This window comes from Macaca nemestrina, chromosome 9 (genome assembly GCF_043159975.1).
Source record: "Macaca nemestrina isolate mMacNem1 chromosome 9, mMacNem.hap1, whole genome shotgun sequence".
Classification (NCBI taxonomy): domain Eukaryota; kingdom Metazoa; phylum Chordata; class Mammalia; order Primates; family Cercopithecidae; genus Macaca; species Macaca nemestrina.
Window position 1 is genome coordinate 124,497,833 of NC_092133.1, and position 19,197 is coordinate 124,517,029.

General features: G+C 34.4%; 1 protein-coding gene across 4 annotated transcripts in view; it reads right to left on the reverse strand.

The window, feature by feature from the left end:
* LOC105488276 (MAM and LDL receptor class A domain containing 1) overlaps nucleotides 1-19,197 on the reverse strand; it is a 1,027,522-nt gene that overhangs the window by 437,297 nt on the left and 571,028 nt on the right. For all 4 annotated transcript variants that reach the window (XM_071070418.1, XM_071070419.1, XM_071070417.1 and 1 more), the window contains 3 exons: nucleotides 15,161-15,317; nucleotides 11,738-11,848; nucleotides 7,832-8,045 (listed from right to left, as the gene is read on the reverse strand). In XM_071070418.1, coding sequence (XP_070926519.1) covers nucleotides 7,832-8,045; nucleotides 11,738-11,848; nucleotides 15,161-15,317 — 482 coding nt within the window. The remainder of the gene's footprint in view (nucleotides 1-7,831; nucleotides 8,046-11,737; nucleotides 11,849-15,160; nucleotides 15,318-19,197) is intronic.

Here is a 19,197-nt window from a genome sequence, read left to right on the forward strand (position 1 = left end):
AAGCAAATTACCAGTAGAAGACTAGTCACAAACTGAAAGAAAATAAGTGAAAGACACATCTGAGAAAAAATTATTATCCAAAACATACAAAGAACACTCAAAACTCAAAAACAAACAACCTAATTAATAAACGGACAGAAGATCTGAACAGATACCTCATCAAAGAAGACATACAATGGCAAGTAAGCAAATGAAACGAAGCTCAACATCATATGTCATCAGGAAATTGCAAATTTTAAAAAGTGGCATACCACTAAATACCCATTAAGATAGCAAAAATTTAAAAAAGCTGAAAACATCAAGTGCTGGCAAAGATATGGAGTGACAGAAATTGCCATTCATTGATGCTGTGAATGCAAAATGGTACAGTCACTTTGGAAAACAGTTTGGCAGTTCCTTGCAAAACTAAACATACCTTACCATATAACCCTGCAAACTTAGTCCCTGATATTTTCCCAAAGGAGTTAAAAACTTATGTCCACACAAGAACCTGCACATGCATGCTTACAGCAGCTTTATTCATAATTGCCAAAATTGGAAGCAACCAAGATGCCCCTCAGTGAGCGAATGGACAAATAAACTGTGGCCTATTCAGACAACAGAATATTATCCAGCTGTAAAAAGCAATGAGTTTTCATGTCTATTATCAAGTGAAAAAAGGACATTTGAAAAGGCTACATGCTGTGTGATTTCAACTACATGACATTCTAGAAAAGACAAAACTATGCAGACAGGATCAAAATCAGTTGCCAGCTGTTTAAGGGTGGAGAGGAATGAACAGGCGGAGCATAGATGATTTTGAAGGCAATGAAATGACTCTGTAGGATACTATGATAGTCGATACATGTTATTATACATTTGTTATAACCCACAGAATGTACAGCACCAAGAGTGAGACCTAATGTAAACTATGGAGTGTTAATGATGTGTCATTTTAGGTTTATCGAGTGTAGAAAATGTACCACTCTTGTATGGGGAAGGCTGTGGGTATATGGAAATAAGGGGTATATGTTCGTTCGTTTGTTCGTTCTTTCTTTCTTTTTTTTTTTTTTTTTTTTTGACGGAATCTTGCTGTCACCAGACTGGAGTGTAGTGGCACGATCTCAGCTCACTGCAACCTCCGCCTCCTGGGTTCAAACAATTCCCCTGCCTCAGCCTCCTGAGTAGCTGGGACTACAAGCGCGTGCCACCACGCCCAGCTAATTTTTTGTATTTTTAGAAGAGACGGGGTTTCACTATGTTAGCCAGGATGGTCTTGATCTCCTGACCTCATGATCCGCCCGCCCTGGCCTCCCAAAGTGCTGGGATTACAGGCGTGAGCCACCGCACCCAGTTGATAACTGTACTTTCTACTCAGTTTGTTGTAAACCTAAAATTGCTATAAAACTAAAGGTATTAAAAATAAACATGAAAAAAGACAACCTACAAAATGATAATGAATATATGCAAACTGCATATTTGATAATGATTTAAGATTTAGAATTCTAAAGAACTCCTATAACTCAACAAAAGATAATTCTGTGAAAAAAATTGGGCAAAATAGACATTTCTCCAAAAAAGATACACAAATGACCCATAAGATCAAAAAAAGATGTTCAACATCATTCATCATTAGGGAAATGCAAATCAAAACCACCATGAGATTACACTTCATACTCCCTAGGATGGCTATAATTAAAAAGCTTAAAAAGGAAAGCAGCAGGTCCCAGACTTCCTTCAAAAATTTGCTTAAATACCTTCTCATCTAGGCCTGTCCTTACCATGATACTTAATATTTTAATTTGCCATCCTCCCATCTTATGATTTCTTATGTTTTATCTTTTTATCATAGTACTGATCACCTCTTAACGAGCTGTGTAATTTTACATACACATATGTAAGTATGTACCTATTACTTAACAAGCTGTGTAACTTACTTATATACACATATGTAAGCATGTACCTATACACATATTATATTTGTACTTATATACACATATGTAAGCATGTACCTATACATATATATTATATTTGTACATGTAAGCATGTACAAATACACGTTTATATACACATATGTAAGTATGAAAGTTTACTTACATATACAAAAGTATAAGTTTGTGTATTATATATACAAATAAACACACACAATATATTTTGTGTAATATATATACACACAAAATATATATTTTCTGTTTAACACAAAAGTACATGCTCAAGAAGAACATGATATTTTTTCTGTTTCATTTAATGATGTATACTAGGTGTCTCAAACATTGCTTGTCATATAGCAACTGCCCAATAAATATATATTAATTAAACAGTTTTGTCTTTATTTTCTTTATTCTTGGCAGGGTTTTGAAAATTTATTGGTCTTCTGAAGTCCTCCATCTTAGAGTTGTGTTCTATTTCATTAATTTGTGCCATTACCTAACTGGTTTCTAATATAAATTTTTAAGGCAATATATTTTTCTCTATCTACTGGCTTAGAAAAAGCGCATAGTTTATTCCATGCAATATTATTGTTATTTCTGTTTCAAAACATTTTTTAATTTAATGTGATTTAAGAGGGGGACATGGGCTATTTAAAGTGTCTTTCTCCTAAACAATGGGAGTTTCCTAAACATTGCCTTATCATTTAAAATTATAACCCTTTTTTGTTCCTTGCTAAATGTTCTGTGTGTGCTTGAAAATCATATATATCTGAAGCTGGTAAATTGCGTTACATATGCCCATTAGGTATAGATCACTGACTATGCTGGTCAATTCTATTGCATCCTTACCATAGCACAAAATTAAAACATTTTGAGAATGCCTGAAGTACTTTGAATTGTGACTCATCAGTAAATAAGCTAATTAGAATGTATTTGGAAACTAATAAAATGGTTGTTTCTGAAAGAAGTCTCTGTATCAATGGCATGATTATATTCAAATAAGATTTTAGAGTTCCTAGATACACAAATCACTTTGACTACATCCTGTATTACAGAAGTGATATTCAGATTATTTTTTTAAAATTACTTTATAGATTTTGCTTTCAGAGTCTACATTGATCTACAGATAATTAAAGCAGGATGTACACGTTTATATTACAAAGGATTTCTAGGTATTTTATTCACTTTGTAGCAATTGTGAACGGGAGTTCACTCATGATTTGGCTCTCTGTTTGCCTATTATTGGCTGTCGGAGGGTGGGGGGCTAGGGGAGGGATAGCATTAGGAGAAATACCTAATGTAGATGACAGGTTGATGGGTGCAGCAAACCATCATGACACGTGTATATCTATGTAACAAAACCTGCACGTTCTGCACATGTACCCCAGAACTTAAAGTATAGTAATAAAAAATATTTTTTTCTCCATGAAACGTCTTGTATCTTTAAAAGGAGTTGATTTCTTTCATTCCTTCTGCTGTTCCTAGATGGTATATTTCTACCTAATCAGATTTTCAAAGCCTTCTTAGAGTTGTGATATGTGTTCAAGCTTTACTTAGAATTCTCAAAACAAAACAAAACAAAGAAAGGAGACTATGGAATTTAAACCCAAATACATGGTTGGTTGCCAGCCAAACTTTTGAAATCAGTTGCTATGGAGATTCTTTTGTCTTTCTCTTCTTCTGGGTCTAATTAGGGCATCAAAGTTTATAGCATATAAATATAATAACACCACTCATAATTCCTATGGCAGATTCCAGTCACTTTATAACTAAAACATAACATTTAAGACCAGTAGACTGGAAACACAGTTGAACTTCAAAAAAAAATTAGCAATGCTATGTTAAAAGAGATAATTCTCATGTAATGGCAACCAATGCCAAAATCAGGTTTATTCTAATTTCTTTGTTTGTACCAGCAGCTGAAAAAGTTTTATTCCTGGGCATTATTTGGAACTAATTCAGCTTTCTTGCTCTAATATTACTGGTATGAATATGCCCACTCAAATCTAAAAAAAAAAGAACAAGAGATTTTGCAATCATTCACCAAAAAGCACCTTCTGGTACAACTTATCCTCCAAAGGCTCATGATTACTTTGGCCTTTAGGTTTGAAACAGAAGAACTACCAAGACAGTACATTTTTAATATGTTTCTGATTCCCTTGGTAAATCAGCATACTTTCCCTCATACAGAGAGAAATTCCTAGAAATATGCACAACTTTAGAGCTTAAATACAAAGAGCTCACGAAATATTTAGCCAGAAATAAAATGATACTTTGAATTCTGAAAAATTACACTAAACTATATCTCTAGGAAAGAGATACACTAGTGACATTACAAATAAAATTCAAAAGCATTATGTGTGCTCTGTTAACCTTATATGTTTGTGTGATATTTAATTGAAAATGACAATGAAGAAAATGTACAAGCATTTGATACAGAAATAACTAAAACAACAGCAGAAAATATTCATAAGGTAAAGATAAATATTAACAAATACAGAATTCCAGAGTAGCAAAGTATTTTTCCTTGTTCATATAATAATGTATATAATAAATAATCCAAAATTGAAAGTATAGTCATGTGATTTTAAAAGGCCATCTATGTCTATAGAGAATAAGTTTTGTTTTCAACCGACACATTAATTGTCATATTTATGGGGTATAGTGTAATGTTTTAATATATATATATATATTATAGTACTGATCAAATCAAAGTTAACACTTATCATATCTCAAACACTTGTCATCTCTTTGTGGTAAAAATATTAAGTTTTTTTTTTTAAGATTCATTTATACACAAAAGTGGTAGGGTATATGCAGGAGAATGAAGCTGGAACTATACCTTTTATCATATATAAATACAAACTCAGGACGGATTAAAGACTTAAAAGGCAAGACCTAAAACTATAAAAATTCTAGAAGAAAACCAAGGAAACTGAATTTTTCACAACAGCCCTGGCAAGGAATTTATGACTAAATCATCAAAAGCAATTGAAATGAAACCAAAAATTGACAAGTGGGATCTAATTAAACTAAAGAGTTCTGCACAGAAAAAACAAACAAACAACAAAAAATAACCTCTCAACAGAGTAAACAGAAAACCTACAAAACGGGAGAAAATAGTCACAGACTACACATACAACAAAGGTCACACTTCATGAATCCATAAAGAATTTAGTCAATTCAACAAGCAAAAACAACACCATTAAAAAGTGGGCAAAGAGGCCGGGCGCGGTGGCTCAAGCCTGTAATCCCAGCACTTTGGGAGGCCGAGGCGGGCGGATCACAAGGTCAGGAGATCGAGACCACAGTGAAACCCCGTCTCTACTAAAAATACAAAAAATTAGCCGGGCGCGGTGGCGGGCGCCTGTAGTCCCAGCTACTCGGGAGGCTGAGGCAGGAGAATGGCGGGAACCTGGGAGGCGGAGCTTGCAGTGAGCCGAGATCGCGCCACTGCACTCCAGCCTGGGCCACAGTGTGAGACTCCGTCTCAAAAAAAAAAAAAAAAAAAAAAAAAGTGGGCAAAGGACATGAACAGACACTTTTCTAAAAGAAGACAAACAAGCAGCCAACAAACAAATGAAAGAAATTCTCTGTCTCACTAATCATCAGAGAAATGCAAATCAAAACCACAGTGAGATTCTATCTTACATTAGTCAAAATGGCCATTATTAAAAAGTCAAAAAATAACAGATGTTGGTGAGGTTACCGAGAAAAGGTAAAGCTTACACACTGCTGGTGGGAATGTAAATTAGTTCAGCCACTGTGGAAGGGAGTTTGAAGACTCTGAAAGAACTCAAAGCAGAATTACATTTGACCCAGCAATTTCATTATTAGGTATATAACCAAAGGAAAATAAATCTTTCTCCCAAAAAGATACACGCATTCCTATGTTCATCGCAGGACGAGTCACAATACAAAGACATGGAATCAATCCAGGCGCCCATCAGTGGTGGACTGAATAAAGAAAATCTGTTACATATACACCATGGAATACTACACAGTCTTAAAAAAAGAATGAAATCAAGTCCTTCGCACCAACATGGATGCAGGTGGAGGCCATAATTCTAAGTGAATTAATGCAGGAACAGAAAACCAAACACTGCATATTCTCACTTGTAAGTGGATGCTCAACACTGGGTAAACGTGGACATAAACATGGGAACAATAAGCACTGGGGACTACTAGAGTGGGGAGGGAGAGAGGAGGAAAAGGGCTAAAAATCTATTGTGTCCTATGCTCACTATCTGGCTGACAAGACTAATCATACCCCAAATTTCACCATCACACTATACAAGAAACCTGCACATGTACCGCTGATTCTAAAATAAAAGTTGAAATAATTTGTTTTAAAAGAAGTGGTATGGTAGCTTGGGCAAAACATTGGATCATAAATCAAAATACTTAGTTCTAATGAGAACACATGGACACAGGGAGGGGAACATCACACACCAGGGCCTGTCAGGGGCTAGGGGGCTAGGGGAGGGATAGCATTAGGAGACATACCTAATGTTGATGGGTGCAGCAAACAACCATGGCATGTGTAAACCTATGTAACAAACCTGCACGTTCTGCATGTGTGTCTCAGAACTTAAAGTATAATAATAATAATTAAAAAAAACTTCTGTTCTAGGACCAACTCTATCCGTACAAGTTTTATGAACTTTGACAAAACCTAAGCCACTCTTGTTGACAGCTTCATCTGTTGACTGCACTAATAATATCTTTCCCACCTAACTCTCAAGGCTTCTGAAGTTCAAATGAAGATTAATACATAAAAAAGGCTTTGAACATTAAAAGTTCTATGTATATGTGAGCTGAAGTTGTTCATGATATTTCAGTTTCGGTTCCAAGAAGCAAATAATATTAAACTGCAATATTCTAGTTCAGAAATTATTAAAGGTAATGGTGACATAATTTGTCAACCTTCATTTTGACAATTTATATTCACCTCATTTGCAGTTAAATGAAGCCACAAATGGACTATGTTGCACAATTTTACAGGCCTAGCAGAATGAGTACATACAGCCCATTTAGCTAAGGATATTTTAATATATGGTGTTCATTATGAGTTGATCTCTTTCAACCATATCACCCAGCTGATATGTATCTCCTTGAGAGATCACTATGTCTATTTTATATACACGTATTTATCAGGGTGTTGATTTTTTTTAACAACCTATCACATCTGACAACATACACAGAGAAATGACAATCCTCTGACATGCATCAGAGCTTGTAGGCTCACCAGCCCTGCATGAATTGTCTTTAATGAAAATTTTGCCTGTAATTTTTCAAAAAAAAAATTTATTTCAGGCCGGGCTCAGTGACTCATGCCTGTAATCCCAGCACTTTGGGAAGCCAAGGCAGGTGGACCATGAGGTCAAGAGATCAAGACCATCCTGGCCAACATGGTGAAACCCGATCTCTACTAAAAACACAAAAAATAGCTGGGCATGGTGGTGCGTGCCTGTAGTCCCAACTAATCGGGAGGCTGAGGCAGGAGAATCACTTGAACTCGGGAGGCGGAGGTTGGAGTGAACTGATATCATGCCACCGCACTCCATCCTGGCAACAGAGTGAGACTCCGTCTCACAAAAAGACAAAAAAAAAAACAAAAAAACTTTCATATGAAAAATACTTGTTTCCATTCTGTTTTTCTTTGAAGACACCTGTTTTCCAATTTATCTCCAATTAATACACACATACACACACACACACAGTCATCAATTGGTTTTAAATGAATTATGAGTATAAATGAATTATTCAGAGAAAAGAGGGAAAGAATCAAGTTAAATCACCTTACCTTCCCCCGGTATTGAGATACACACACTCTGCATGTTTCAACAATAAACGCAGCATATTGAGTAAGGCTATGGCAGTTGAAGGTAAAAGTAAGAAAACAGAACCCTTTTACTTACGACAAATGAAAGTAGTCTCATCTGAATTATCAGCACAATCATTCACAAAATCACAAAGCTTGTCCTTTGCAATGCAGTGCTTATTAGCACACATGAATTCGTGAGCATTACACTTTCTATCTGGGTTAAGCAAAGGGGAGCAATCTTGGAAGGAAATATCATCCACTGCTACATCTCCTATGTAACTGATACCACGTTTGGCTCTGAAGACAATCTAAAAAAAAAAAAAAAAAAAAAAAAAGCCAGTTACAGTTACACTGTCAATCAAGAAGTTCAAAACCTGGACAAACACTATTTATCAAGCACATCAAGCTGGAACCTGTTTGTTTTGCCTTGTTTTTTTAATATCCCTATGTTGAAAATGACCCAGGAAATTTAAGGACCATTTAAGACCTAGGTCATCCTCAACACCTAAGAATGTGGGAGTGGCAACACCACTGGCTCATGTCTAGATTTTTAGGAGATAGGTCTAGAAAATTGGCAGGAGACACCGATCCACTACTGCCTTTGCCAGCTGTCAGATGTCAAACAAGACCTACTCCTGTTTCAGAGTATTGCTGCACAGGAAAGCAGTAGGTCGATCGGATGACATAAAGTACCAAGAGTGAAAGGAGTGAAAAGATACAAGTAGATTCCTTATTTTGCTCAATTCTTGTCATTCCTCAGATCTCTCCATTCCTACTATTTGAAAGCTAAAAGATAAGTCTTCAATACCATGAGTGTTTTTTTTTTTAATTGGACACATCTTTGGAATTGACTTTGATTTGCTTTTGATTCATATATGTGATGAACAGAATCTTCACGTGTCCTATTGTTTGATGACGATCTCCCACATATGTGGACTTCAGTAGAATCAGGAAGAATGAAGAATAGCAACAGGAATCATTAATGGTTTTACAAATTCCATCTTCAATTTGTTAACAATACCATTGCTTGAAATAAAAATGAATGCTGTTTCATAACTACATAAAACATCACATATTCTGTAGTTTAGGATATTTCAGTGAAATGAATTCAGTCTTTTTATTAAGTTTTTCTGCAAGCTAAGTATGTATATGTTAACATAAGAAATATTCAGATATTTCAAAATAAATTTAGAACAATTAGAGGTGAGTTAACAAGGACAGTTTTACTTTAGTGATGTTGTACAAAATATTTACTGTTACCATATTTAGAAATGTCTTTTGACCAATTCTGGACGATTATTTTTCTTAAAATAAATAATTATAGTTTTTTTTCCCTTCAGATGTGATAGGTCTTTATACTGTTGTGTGAACCTAGGTGTTCTCCTCTTAACATGAGAAGATGGAATAATTGAAATCATGCCTCTCACATTATCAAAAGAAAAATATAACTGTGTTCGTATAGTGAATTTACATAAAAGGAATAGACTGCTCTTCATAGTAGGTGAGCTTGGAAAGAAAAAAATAAATTAGTAAAATAGATGAAGAGCTTGAAAGTGATTAAAAAGAGATGAAACCAAAAAGTATAATAAGGACTACGACTTTCTTAAAAGGGAAATCGAGCCATGGAAAAATATTGATATGCAAAATAAAAAAGATCTGGATAGTCTAAAATTTCAATATGTGCTGTAATGCTCTGTGAATAAGAAATCAGATAATGCAATGAAGGTTGCACTATTAATTTGCTTATCTTCTGTCGTATAGGTCCAAACTCAGTTGCTTGCCTTGTTCAAATAATCAAATCATCACTTACATCTCAACATTTCACACAGTGTTGGCTGGGATTCCCTAGACTTTAACACTGAATGTGATTAACTGTTCTTAAAAAAGAGAGAAACTACAATGTATCCTTTTTTTTTCAGACAGAATAAAGTCAGGGTTAATTATTTTTGTAAAATTTGGTAGACAATGTAGCATGGCAGTTGCACTGTGGACTGGTGAAAGGCCTGACCGTGTCTACAGTCAGCCTCTGCCACTTGTAGTTACATAACTAGAGCAGAAGACCTAACACCTGGGTATTTCTGTATTCCAATTTATAATATGGAGATGATAATACTATGTAACTTGCAAGATTATTGTGAAAGCAAGATGAGTAAATATTTTAAAAATTCATATAATAGTATGTAGCACTCAGTAAGTGCTACATATGTGATTGCTCTAATAGTAAAAATTATAATTAAATATTTTGTCTAAATTTGGGGGTGTTCCCAAATAAAATTATACAAACTTCCCAGAGATGTTCAGCATACCATTTCTAAAAATATTTTACATGTTTCCTCAAGGGCTAGAGGCACTCATCTTTGTGAGACTAATGAGAATAATCTTGTAAGAAACGGCAGAATCGTGAAGAGTGTGCCTAACTCATCACTGACTCTCTCATGCATGGTGCATAGCAATGTGCTTTGCATGCAGTAAGTGCTCAATAATATTTTATGGAAGAAATCACACATAAAACAGCAAATATTCACAAGCCATTAATATTTAGTTTTAAGAGTCAAAAAAATCAGCGGTATACTTCTCTTTAATCTCAATATGTGAAAAATTAGAAATTCAGAATGGCTAAATTAATAATGATTATATGTGCTGAAATTCCCCTTAATATTACTTCACTATTTTACTATACAGACATTTTACATGCACAGAACTAGTTAAGACTTCATCACCTGGGGTGGAAGCCCAAGTGTGACAGAGTAAAACCTTCTACATGTTCTTGATGAGATTTCTTTTCGCCTCAGTTTAAAGACCTGAGAGGCAGAACAGTTGGGATCCCTCTAACAAAACTTTCATATTGTGCAAGGCTATGAAATAGCTATTCAGTCTTTACTGCTTCAAGTTGAACTTCCTTCTTATACACATCCTAAATTATCTACAAGTGATTCATAAGAAAACTGGATTACAGAGAGAGGCAAAAGATACATAGGATTTACTACACCTATCATTCTAAGAAATTGGCTGTAATACTTATCAATGCTTTTATACAATGGAAGCCTGTATACTCCCACTGGAGTTGGGAGCAGCTGATCTATCAGAGAAAGCACATGGTTGTAGATGTATTTATCTGAACATTCACAGCCAACTTGACTACCCCAGCTGCACGGGGAAGAGTGAAAATGCAATATTCAACAAGAATTTTATCCTTTCTATCTGGAGATAAACGGCTCTAAATTCATGGAATTAAGACCCAGGCAGTTAAGACTAAGAAGAAAATGCTGTACATAAATGGCTCTGTGTTCTCACTCTGCCTATTCAAATTTTAACAAATCTTCAGAGCTAAGCCTCATCTTAAAGAAAATTCCCAATAAAACAGCAGCCAATGGAGGCCTTGCTTTCTTGGTAATCCATAAGAAATATGCTTTGTGCCAAACATTTCAGCACATGCTTATTTTCAATTTAAACATTTTCAGTTGCATACTAGTACTTTTCTTTAGTTATTAATATGTATAGGTCTGATCCTCTTACTATTATCACAAATTCCATGAAGACAAGTAGAGCATTACATAATATTGTGCCTCCCAAAAAATATTTTTAAATTAGGTGGATCTATTGCCTATAATAAGGTTTAACAATATAATATGTTTTCCAAAGACTATCTTTTAAATTGGGTTTGAAAGAATTAATTGCTGTACAAGCTCTGAAAATATATTTGCAAAACAGAGGGAAACGTTCTTTATATGTGTGGGGCTGGTTGGGGAGTGAAGGAAGGTTGTTATTCAAATTAAATGTTCCTAGAAGTACGAATATCTACTTGGAAGAAATTGGAGTATTCTGAAGTTGTAAATTCCTTATGTAAAATGCCCCATGGAGTGTTATATGTCATGTCTACGCATCCATAGAACATATCAAAAAGGGAATGGGGAGCAAGAAGACTGTGAGTATGGAAGGAAATAGGATGAAAAAAAAATCAGCAGAACTCACTCACCCCATAACTACCTGTATTACACACCTGTGTATGTGAACGAATGCCTAAAAACACTTCTGCTCTCTTCCACTGTGCACCTTGCCATCCAGTTTGAGCCCACAATTTAGAAGTCACATTATCTTTCTTGATGAGTACCTGCAGAGATAAATCAGGTAAAAGGCATTGAAGTATTTTATCTTGAGAAATTGCAAACATGTAGAATTCTTCCAGTGATTCTTTTTTAGTTGCAATATCAACATGAAGTTCCGGAGAGAAGAGCTAAGACATTTTTTTATTAGATATCTTTGTTTTCTACAGCATTGTGCCCCTAGGGTACCTCACAAGCTTTGTACAATAAAGATGAGCATGAATATCTGTCAGTCAAGTCCTAAGGTATCTGGACACCACTTAATTAAGAACTCAACTACATTAACTTTTTAAAAATCTGGTGGCAGTAACAATTGCTGTTTTATATATTATATAATATTCTTGTGGTCAAATGAGAAAGTATGGAATGCTTACTAAAACACTCTTTTGAGAATGATCTTTCTCATTAGATGGTTCCAGAGGGGCAGTAATGTTACAATGTCAGCTCATTTCCTTGTAAGCGCACAGATGGGTGAGATGAGTGAGCATCTATTTATACTGCACCAGTAAGAGCTTCCTGCCCAACAGCCGTGAAACCAACATATTCTCATCAGTACGGTACCCTCACCGTAAAGCAGAATCCAGATTACTCTCAGCAAACTATTATGGCTCTTCTTTTAGAATGATACAAAATGAGCCATGAAGTGAGTAACTAAGGCTCATAGGAGAGTGGAACAATTTCAGATTGTAAAATAACTGACTTAGATAGTGTATTAAATGATTTCACAACACTACTTTTTAAAAATAGAATTTATACAACCAAAGAAATATTCAGATAAAAGATTTGTGAAAGTCCTGACTTTTAAAAGTGAAGATGAATTTTAATGATTTCATTATCTGTTTTTTTAATGAAATTCACATTTTAAAAATGTAATTGGAGTTTCCAGAGTCATAGAAAAAAATGTGTTACCAGCAAAACTATCATTAGATTATCAGTCTATAAAATTCAAATTAATTTGGAACACTATCAAGGTCAAGAAAATATCATTTCTAACCAATAAGTAAAAATCAATTTTGAAAGGCATTGGAAAAAATGTATAGCAAATGAGTCTTCTTTATATTAATACCACACTATATACAAATCACAGAGAAAAAACATGTTCAAGAAACTTATTAATGCAACATTTAATGTTATTTTATTTATCTATGCACAAAAAAATCAGGCATAGATATCATTTTATTCATTTTATAATTCCATACTTATAAAATTTTAATTCTTTTAAAAAAGTTAATCTACCAATACCAAATTTTATACTGAAAAAAAGAGAGCATATTTCAAATCATCAATCCTAACCCCACAATATTCCAGGCAAATAATTCTCATTTCATTGACAAAAATCGTACAGTAAGTAGTAGTAATTGCTTTGCCTAAAACCATTTTTAAAAAGTCACTTTACAACAATAAGTTATAACATCAATCCAGAAGACCATTTGGATGCCTTTAGATTATTAAACAAAATCATGCATGTATACACACAAATATACTTTTAAACTGTTTTCAGACAATAAATGTTTCCAATAAAAAAAAAACAACATTTTTGAAAGAAACTACGTTTGTCTAAAGTTTCTTTAGAAAAATGAGTAACAATAGCCAGGAAAACCCTAGAATAAAAGAAAATAGGAGTCGGGGTAGTACCTACTACTAATATTGCAATCAATGTTTTGGAAAATAAATGACCTAGCAGTTGGTCACAGTCTGTATCTCTCTACTGGGGAAAAAGCAGGAAACTCATGTCTAATCTTGTTGCAAATATGCTCAAGATTTCTTGGCAAGCTAATAGTATTTAAGAGGGGGAGAGTCCTTATCAATAGATTGCTTCTAGCAAGATAGCCCTACTCTAAAACTGCTCATAGTATATACAATTCTGGAATTTGTGGATTTATTTTCAGACAAGGTTTCCTGGAAAGTAACACATAAGCTATGAAACAGAATAAATGGAGATGCTCCAAATTTTAGTTGGCTTCTTCAGTATAACTGATGTGTCTACGCATATTACTCATGAACCTTATGCATTATTCTCTACCAGGGAATATACAGTATGGGAAGAAAGGACTTGGGGCTCTGAATTAACATGCCAGAACTGCTCTCTGGCCTGTATATGTTGGATCACCCAGAATAAAAAAATACAGGACTTCCTGAAACAATAGTTAATTCCAGAGACAGGACAGGATAAAAAGAAGGTGAAGTTTATAACATCTTGGCCAAAAAGAAAGAATATGCTCAAAGAACAATGGGCCTTTTTAGAGAGACATGGAAGTTGGTTAAGAGGGACTCTTATTTCCAAATGCGAGACAATTTGAGGACCAAATAAATAATAATACTATTATGTTGACTAAAATAGAAACTTATGAGTCCACATTGATATAGAACAGTAAATGAACAGACAAATAGAGAGATGAGAATTTTTTTTCAACATGAATCCAACCTACAAATGTGGACAGAATAATGGAGTTAGAAAATCACAGTTAGGCAATCAGCATTGTAAAATTAATTCAGGCAAAAAAAAAAAAAAGCCACCACTGAAGGCAAAACTTTGTGGGTAAAATGGAGATGAAATCAATATTCATACTGATTTCTCTTCGCAAAATATTTATTGATAGGGAAAAAAGAGTTTAACACAGTAAAATTAAACTAAGAGACATTTTACGAAATGATGTGGCTATTGGCTTTTTAAATAGCAAGTTTATAAAAACCAAGGGAAGATAAGGAATTATTCCTGTTTGAAAGACTGTAGAAAGAAATAACTTGGTATAATCTATTATCCTATACTGGATTTTTTTTTTTCTATAGGGGACATTACCAGGACAACTCATTTAAAAAAAAATAAGATCTCTGAGTGAAGGATATATTGGAGTTGTCTGTGCTATTCTTGAAACATTTTATGTGTTTAAAACAGTTTAATTTTTTTAAACAGAGAAACATTTTGAAAAAGACTATTGCAGAATGTAGTACTACTACCATCAAAGGCAACAAGAAGACACATCCAGATATTACCCAAGTGTATATATTTATTTGATTGTGTTATACTCAGAAGACTGATATTGAAACATGCATATGTTTCAAGTGTAAAATAGTATTACCCAGAAGCTGCAACCTCAGCATAGAGACAACATTCATAATTAAATAGAATAAAAATTACCTACTAGTTATTCATGTCCAATTCTGCTAAAGTTTTTACTCCATCATACCATTACAAATCTAGTGAAGTGTTGATAATTGTCCATTTTCACTTATTAACAGAATATATTTTAATGATACCAAATTATGCACTATGAACTTTTACAGAGAAAATTCAGAAAATGTGATTGCCTAAGTAGTACCTGAAGAGAACCAACGGTGGCCCCATTCATATGTGTCCAGAACACCAAGGTACATTTTGGTCCCGTGAATGAAATGACAGGAGTAAGAATGTCAGCTGTGTCACCAAATTTCCCATTAGAACTGTCAGCATACAGGTACCAGCCATCTGTGGTATTTCTGGAAAAGGAATTTATCATATTATAAAAAGAAGAGGCCGGGTGCGGTGGCTCATGCCTGTAATCCCAGCAATTTGGGAAGTTGAGGCAGGTGGATCACCTGCAGTCAGGAGTTCAAGACCAACCTAGCCAATGTGATGAAACCCCGTCTCTACTAAAAATACGAAAAAACAAGCTGGGCGTGGTGGCGTGTGCCTGTAATCTCAGCTACTTAGGAGGCTAAGGTAGGAGAATAGCTTGAACCCAGGAGGTGCAAGTTGCAATGAGCTGAGATCGTGTCATTGTACTCCCGTCTGGGCAACAAGGTAAAACTCCATCTCAAAAAAAGAAGAAGAAGAAGAGAAAGAATATTGCAAAACATAGTATAGTTTGGTACTAACCATATTTTATTGCTTTATATTTTTTCCTAAAAGTATAATGTGTTATATAGCATAATTATCGCCCATTACCTTCATCAGAAATAATACTTTTGCCACTTTGATTTTGAACCCATGATATCAATTGGTACAATGTGTATAAAATTATGACAAAGGCTGAAACTACCAAATCTGTAATAACTTGGTTGATATTTTTACATAATACCACTAATACTCTAATTAGCATTTTAGAGCTAATTTTAATGTGAGTAAAATGAGGCCCTAAAGCACTGATTGCCTTTAGAAGAAATATTAAAGGAAGGAAAAACATGAATAAGTAGGGGATAAAAAACAGGAAACTGGTCTGTCTCAAAGGGTTTCCATTCAAATTTACTTTCTCTATATTGATTTAGCTCAGTTTCACTTCAACACATTTTAGTAACCTTGTGCATAATTTTAAAGAATATCCTTTCTTTCCTAGGCCTAAATTAAAAAGGAAAAATAATGATGGAAATGATTAAATATCAATATATTTTGTGCTATAAAAGAAAGAATTTATAACTGTACTTGGAAAATTAATTCAAAAGAGAATAAAATATTAAAGTCATTCTAGGTTATATACAGCTTTTTGAAGCATAAAGAAGTGATCCACACAGTTTGGTATTCTGGCACTCTGTTTTGGATTAACTTGATTTCTTGCCACTTTCTAATTTAAATGTAGATGCTAGAAACTAAAGTTTAAATTTGCTTCTTATTAAAGCTATTTATTTTGAAAATTTTTATCATTTTGGGGGAATTATGAACAGCAAACAGATGGAAAGAGAGGTGGAAGTAGTCGTTCAGTCACCATGTATTTACAGAGGGCTCAGTCTTGCAAGTCTTGCCAGTGGCTGTTCAAGGTTCTAGGAATAGAATTGTCTGCAAAAGACACAGCAGGGTTTGGCCTCAGGCGTCCTCATTTCCTAGATGGTCAATTTAGGGCAGATTATTTAACTTCTCTAAACATCTTAGTTTCTTCATTTCAGAAAATGAGATAGTTCCATGTATGGTGTTAATAAGAATCATAAATAAAATATGTGGAATACCTAACACCGTACCTGGCATATTTTATATATTAAAAAAATGGTAGTTGTACTTTGTGGTTAGGTTTATATCATTCATTCTTCCTAATGAAATAAGGACTTTAGTGTCCTGCAAACCACAGAGTTATGAGTTAATTTTTAAGAGGCAGAATTATCATTTGTATTTGTCTGAATTATGTCTCAGAGAAAAAGCATTTCCAGCTTTCTTTCTTATATGTAATATGCTAAATATCCCAGTATAACAGGGATACCCAGAACAAAGATAGATATACTTATACATTCAGATATATAGAAGCAATAGTCAAGAAAAAATTGCATGCACATACCTATATGCATATGATTTATTTAACCTGCAAATCTTTCTTTAAGCAAATGTCAGGATTATTATAATTTTATTACACTTCATTGAAAATTATTTCAATGTGCTACATCTAAATGTCCACCAGGAAATTGAGTTCTGCTTATGAGATGTAGCTTGAATTGTCCATTCCTCTCCAATTTTAATGCTATCACTTCATCACATTTTTACTACCTCTTGCTTAGAATAATAAATCTCATTGTTCTTTCACATATACTGTTGATTCACTCTATTCTTTCTTCACACATCACTTAGAATAATTTTTTAATGGATATTGGATTAAATCATGTCCCCCAATGCACGTCTTAAAACCTGTTAAAGTATTTTTAATTGACATAGGACACCAGGAAGGGGGAGCAAGAAGGAATAAAGAGGAGCTGATTAATGGGTGCAAAATTACAGTTTAATGGAAGAAAAAGACCTAGTGTTTGATAAATCAGTAGGGTGACTATAGTTTATAATAATCTACTGTACACTTCAAAGTGGCTAGAAGGGAATCATTCAGATGTTTCTAACATAAAGACAGACAAATATTTAAGGTGATGAATATCCCAGGTACGCCGATTTGATCTTTATGGTTTAGTTGAATGTATTAAATTATCACATGTACTCTGGAGCTACATACATCTATCATGCATGAATTAAAACATAGTTTTGAAATAACTGAAATATGTTTAATATGCCTTACAAATCTCTACATAACTTGGATCTCTGTCTCCCAGTTGGAACGGGAGTTGGGAAGAGATGATTCCCATCGCCCCGCCTGAGGCAATGCAGTCTGACTCCAGAGCAACACCGCATGTGTGAATTATCAAACTTAGTGTTTTAAAAATATCAATTCCTCACAAATTGGTTTAAAGATTCAATGAAATCCCAACACACTCCTGATAGACTTTATTTTTCAGAAATTGGGAAACTAATCTTAAGCTTCATATAGAAATATAAGGAGACGGGAATAGCTAATTTTATCATGAGAAGAACAGAGTTGGAGGATTTAATCAGATATCAAGACTCATTCAGGACACAGGCATGGGCAAAGACTTCATGACTAAAACATCAAAAGTAATGGCAACTAAAGCCAAAATAGACAAATGGGATCTAATTGAACTAAAGAGATTCTGTACAGTAAAAGAAACTATTATCACCGTGAACAGACAACCTAGAGAATGGGAGAAAATTTTTGCAATCTATCCATCTGACAAAGTTCTAATATCCAAAATCTACAAGGAACTTAAACAAATTTACAAGAAAAAAACAACCCCATCAAAAGTGGGCAAAGGATATGAACAGAAACTTCTCAAAAGAAGACATTTATGCAGCCAACAAACATATGAAAAAAATATCATCATCACTGGTAATTAAAGAAATGCAAATCAAGACCACAATGAGATACCATCTCATGCCAGTTAGAATGGCAACCATTAAAAAGACAGGATACAACAGATGCTGGAGAGGATGTGGAGAAATAGGAACACTTTTACACTGTTGATGGGAGTGTAAATTAGCTCAACCATTGTAGAAGACAGTGTGGTGATTCCTCAAGGATCTAGAACCAGAAATACCATTTGATCAAGCAATCCCATTTTGGGGTTTTTACCCAAAGGAATATAAATCATTCTACTATAAAGACACATGAACACATATGTTTATTTTAGCCCTATTTACAATAGTAAAGACTTGGAATCAACCCAAATGCCTATCAGTGATACACTGGATAAAAATGTGGCACATATACACCATGGAATACTACGCAGCCATGAAAAAGAGTGTGTTCATGTCCTTTGCAGGGACATGGATGAAGCTGGAAACCATCATCCTCAGCAAACTAACACAGGAACAGAAAACCAAACACTGCATGTTCTCACTCATAAGTGGGAGTTGAATAATGAGAACACATAGACACAAGGAGGGGAACATCACATACCGGGGCCTGTCGAGGTGGGGACAAGGGGAGGGAGAGCATTAGGATAAATATCTAATGCATGCAGGGCTTAAACCTAGATGATGGGTTGATAGGTGCAGCTAACCACCATGGCACATGTATACCTATGTAACAAACCTGCACGTTCAGCACATATATCCCAG